Genomic DNA, 5,048 nt, shown 5'->3' with positions numbered 1-5,048 from the left:
CCAAGTGGTTTTTGTGCCTAAACCTAACCAGACCTTAACCACAGGGCATCATGATGATTTCGGAACGGACTTCTGAACAATGAGTTTAATATGGTCGGAACAATGGGCTGTCGAACCAATGGGCAGTTCCCGAATTAACGAACGGTCCAGTTTGTGCCAGAGTGCACTCCCACACTTGAAATGAATATTTCCGAAAACACCACTCACATCATCTTCCTCCGTTGTCTAAAACAAGCCAACAGGACTTGTTAGCTAGTGCTAGCTAATGTCTGTGGAGAACTGTTTTGCCTCCAGCTAAGCCCCGCCCACCCAAAAACATCATACTGTTTCGTAACAGTAAAAGGGTCTATACTCTATTCCTCACACTATTATTTAACCATAATAGATACCAATCAATCAGTTTTTTCAATAATTTGTCAAATTGTGAAAAAGATCATTTTGATCTAACATATCTAAGAATAATGATAATAATAACACTGCTGCTGTCTGTCCTCTACAGTGCTCGTGGATCAACTACAAAGTGTGCTGGCAGAGTTGGAGAAGTGCTGAAACTCTTCATCCCTCTTCCTCTCCGTCAGCAGCACTCAGGGTTTCTGGTCGCAGACATCCTCAGGAGAAGAAATACTATTGTTGAATCATGACAGTAGCCTGAACATGCTGAAAACTTCTATATAATCCATTTACAAAGTTTACAAGGCACTGAAAGCAATATCTTTTTATTTTAGTTTAGGGTGATTCTGGGATCAAGCTGTTTAAATCAGGGAATGAAAAAAAATCAACCTTCTTATGTGTCTATGTAGAATTTTGTGGTGTTTTTTGAGCGGCAGTGTAACTTTAATGTTTTTTTTGTTAAACGTACAATATGTAGCTTTGTGCTGCTCGGGGTCTCTCACTCACAACAGCCCATGCACATCGCCCACACCATTGTGAGCATTTATACTTGTGCGGTGGTGTGTCTGTGTCACTCTGCAGTTACACCTCCAAAACACTAGTTGGTGGGGAATTTCTTTGAAATGCGGTGAAGTTTAGTTGATTCAAACACACATTAAGCACACATTAAACACACATTAAGCACACATTAAACACACAGTAAACACACATTAAACATGGCTTAACGGCAACAGTTTCAAACACAAGTACACAAATCAGCTTCATTATAACTCGCAGCATTCACAGACAAACACTTGTCTTTATCTGGACGCATTTTCCCCACAAATACAACATGCTAACGTTATTAGCACAAGCCTATGGCATTTTACATTGTATAAATTAGCCTAGCAGCTAGTGAACTTTTACTCTACTCATATAAAACCAGGGACAACAGCAACATTTAACAAAGGTAACGTTATAAAATTGGGGTCCATGACAGCTCACAAGGTTCACTGACAAAACAACTGTCTTATACTAAACACGTTTTCCAAACAAATATAACATACTAACGTTATTAGCTAAGCCTATGGCATTTTACATTGTATAAATTAGCCTAGCGACAAGCGGAGATTTCCTCTGCTCATATGAAGCCAGGATAAATCACACACAAGACTTATAATGCTGTTTTGTGGAGGCTTTACTGTCTTCACAATTTATTGTTTTTTATCTGTGAAATAAAAGTAAATCAAAGCTTAATTTCCACTGAGGGAAATGGTTTCAGCTTACAGAGACAGACAGGAGGTCTGCGTCACAGACACGTGTAATTTCATTTCTTGGGAGGTGCATGTCAGGCTACGCTGTAGGTACGTCGTCGATTCACGAAGGGAACAGGTCAAATGTAACGAGATGAGGAGGGGGGCTGGGGGGTCAGCGGGAACCCAGTTAAAAAGGCCTCTATATTTAGTAGTCTTTGCTATGTAGTTACTTTGTTGTGGCCTCAAGTAACATTTCAAAATAACTGTAGTAATAGTGTTAGTAAAAATTAGTAAAAGATGGACATTTTGATGTTTTTCCTCCCCATTTGTGGCGCCCCCTATGGATGATGGCACCCATAGCATTCGCCTATACTGCCTATACCACGGGCGACACTGCGGTCACCACTGTCTTTGTGTCTAGTTCTTTGGTCTCATTTCTAACATTGTGTACCCACAAAACGAGGCCTGAAAGAAGTTGTGATATAAAAACAGACTTGATGGGAGAAACTTTGACTCATGCTTACCAACATTTTGGGGGGGGGGAATTGGCGACACAGGTGACGAGGTGGAAGCCTGACTGTGGAAATTATCAAACATTTTTTGGTGCGCACGATTTTTGGCTTTTGTCTGTACGTACATTTTTAGTATGGATCCTACGCATTGTTTATAAATGAGACCCCTGGGAACATCCAGGAGCATCTGATAGGTCGACTTCAGTGCTCTCACTAGGGTGTGAAGACACAACAGTTCTACTCGATAAGGAGGCGCCAAATCAATCCTAAACCGGACAGGAGGGAGGCCAGTGACCAAAAAACATGGACCCTTACATTTCTCTGGGTTTGAACATTGCTGGAAACATTTGGGATAGTATGAGCACATAACTCAACAACATTTATAACATAGGTGTAGTAGTTTTTAAAATGTTTTAATGTGTAAAAGTTTATATCTTTAAATGATTGCATGTCAGCAAACCTCCTGTTAGAGGTGTTCTGGGCATGGGTGGAGGGATTACATATTTCATCTGGCCTGGAAACGTCTTTGGGTCCTCCAGGAGGAGCTGGAAAGTGTCGCTGGGCAGGGGGACATCTGGGGAGCTTTGCTTGGCCTGCTGCCCCCGTGACCCGGCCTCGGATAGGTGGTTGAAAATGGAATGGGAACCAAATAATTGCATGTTAAGGAGCCAGAGCTCCTGCTGGGGAATTAGTTATACCTGCCACACACCTGTTGTTATTTCAGCCTTTATATTTACTGAATTAAAGAGGTGTTTTATAGAACATGAGAGGTGAAGTTAAAGTGTTGAAATATGCCTAATAAAAACCAATAAACAAACCAATAACACATTTACTTGTCCTCCTTTAACTCTTTTCAATGAACCCTGTAAATCTCAATGTTAATAATGTCATCCAACTGAACTATAGCTTTTTCTGTTTGTTTTTTTTAATTTAATTTTCATGTTTTCGTGTTTTCATGTTTACTTTTTGCAATTCCAGTGGTACATCAGCTCATTTTTGTTCTTCTTTGACAGAGAATTAGTTTCCAGTTGGAGATGGAGGTCAAGACAGGAACGTACAATGAACAGCGGGATACTCTGTGTTTCTGAATTAAGAGATGTATCAATAGAAAAAAGAAAATGAACAACATATTCTTGAGATGTTTGACTCATATACTGTCAGACAGTTCTGTACCTAAGGACAGTGTCAGGACCATGGTTCTTTAAACTCACTTAGAGTTTTCAATTTTCTGCCACTTAATGCTTTTTACTGCACTACATTTATTCGGCAGCTTTAGTTACATTGCAGATTCTGATCAACAATCCAAAATTTAATCAGCAAATAAATTATGATGAACTATTATAGATTGAGATAAGACTTTATTGCTCTCTGGAGGGAAATTCCCAAGCTCCCCGGCTGTGTGTCAGTTCAACCTTTACTGCTAAACTCAGCAGTTTATCAAATAGAAAAAAACATTTTATTATCTTCACTTTGTTTCCACCGCTGCCGCTCGGCTGTTCACCGACTACCTTGTTGTGTAGGTGTGTGTGTGTGTGTGTGTGTGTGTGTGTGTGTAGAGTAAGTCAGCCCTGACACAGCGCAGATGAGAGGCTGCAGGATGATAATGAATTACACCAAAATGTGTAAAAGTACCGATAAAAGAATCGATACTGTCAGAGCTTATCAATATTATGGTCTTCGATAATTTAGCCCCATGGCTAATTTAGTACTGGGTTTCGGCACAGAATCAGAATCAGAATAGGAAATACTTTATTGATCCCCGAGGGGAAATTATTTGTGTTACAGGTGCTCCTTGCAAGAGAGGAAAGATACATGAAAATATAAGAAATTTAACAAGAGTATTTACAAATATATAGTTAAAATAAACAGCATAAAAAGCAAGCACAAATACCTAACTTAATAAAGCAAAAAAGTAGGAAAACTAAGAAAACAAGCAGGAGCAACTGCAACAGGCTGCACGCGCGGGCGCATGTGCACTACCCATCCCTATTTATGATGCCGTTAAATGTCTCAATGTATATATGAGTATAATAATATCCTCCTGAGACCCTGCGTCCTCATATGAGGACATCACATTTTGGGTTAACTTGATCTTATGCTTCATTCTACTTATTAACTTAGACCTGTTGTCCTCGTTCATGGACACTTTTTTGTGCCATCTAGTGGTAGAGACACCACAATACACTAATCCATGTAAAAACAAGATGGCTGCCAAAATGTGACCAAATTAAGCAACAGTAACGAGATAAGACACTGTTAATTAGGAAGTACTCGTTTGAGGACATTGGGACTTTATTAAAAAATTAAAAAAAAAAAAATGCTTTTAAAAACCAGGACCGTATGGGTTTGAAAATAGTGCAAAAAGAACTTGATCAAAAGTTGAGGGATGCCAGGAGGAAACACAAGGACATCATAGAACAGAACTTCACCCCAATGAATTCGAAAAAGTTATGGGACTCTATGAAAGCAGCAGCTAATATGACTACGAAGAGGAGGTGTCTTATCACAGATGATGAACTCAAAAAAGCAAACAAGCTTAATGACGTTTTCATGAGGTTTGACACACATGATTTCTCCTTGGAATGTGATCAAATGCTTCAGTCTATCAACCTCACTGACTCTTGTCTCAGGCTGATAGTTGATCCTTCTAAAATCCAATCACTCTTTAGGGGGGTTTGCAAAAAGAAATCTTCAGGCCCAGACGGTATTTCTGCTTTTCTCTTAAAAACCTGTGCGGAAGAGCTTACTCCGGTCTGGTGACCTATTTTTCAGCAGTCCATCGACCAACATACTGTCCCTGCCCTTTGGAAAAGATCAACTATCATCCCTGTTCCAAAGAAATCTTGTCCATCTGATAATAATGACTTCAGGCCAGTGGCTTTAACATCAGTAGTCATGAAATGTTTTGAAA

At 39.6% G+C, this 5,048-nt stretch overlaps 1 protein-coding gene across 2 annotated transcripts in view; it reads left to right on the top strand.

The window, feature by feature from the left end:
- Positions 1-2,961, top strand: part of LOC126408051 (mixed lineage kinase domain-like protein) — a 30,251-nt gene extending 27,290 nt beyond the window's left edge. For both annotated transcript variants that reach the window (XM_050073405.1, XM_050073406.1), the window contains exon 11: positions 500-2,961. In XM_050073405.1, coding sequence (XP_049929362.1) covers positions 500-549 — 50 coding nt within the window. In that variant the 3' untranslated portion in view covers positions 550-2,961. The remainder of the gene's footprint in view (positions 1-499) is intronic.
- The last annotated feature ends 2,087 nt before the right edge of the window (positions 2,962-5,048 follow it).

The sequence above is a fragment of the Epinephelus moara genome, chromosome 20 (genome assembly GCF_006386435.1).
Source record: "Epinephelus moara isolate mb chromosome 20, YSFRI_EMoa_1.0, whole genome shotgun sequence".
In the NCBI taxonomy this organism is placed as follows: domain Eukaryota; kingdom Metazoa; phylum Chordata; class Actinopteri; order Perciformes; family Serranidae; genus Epinephelus; species Epinephelus moara.
This window is presented reverse-complemented; position numbering and strand designations above follow the sequence as displayed.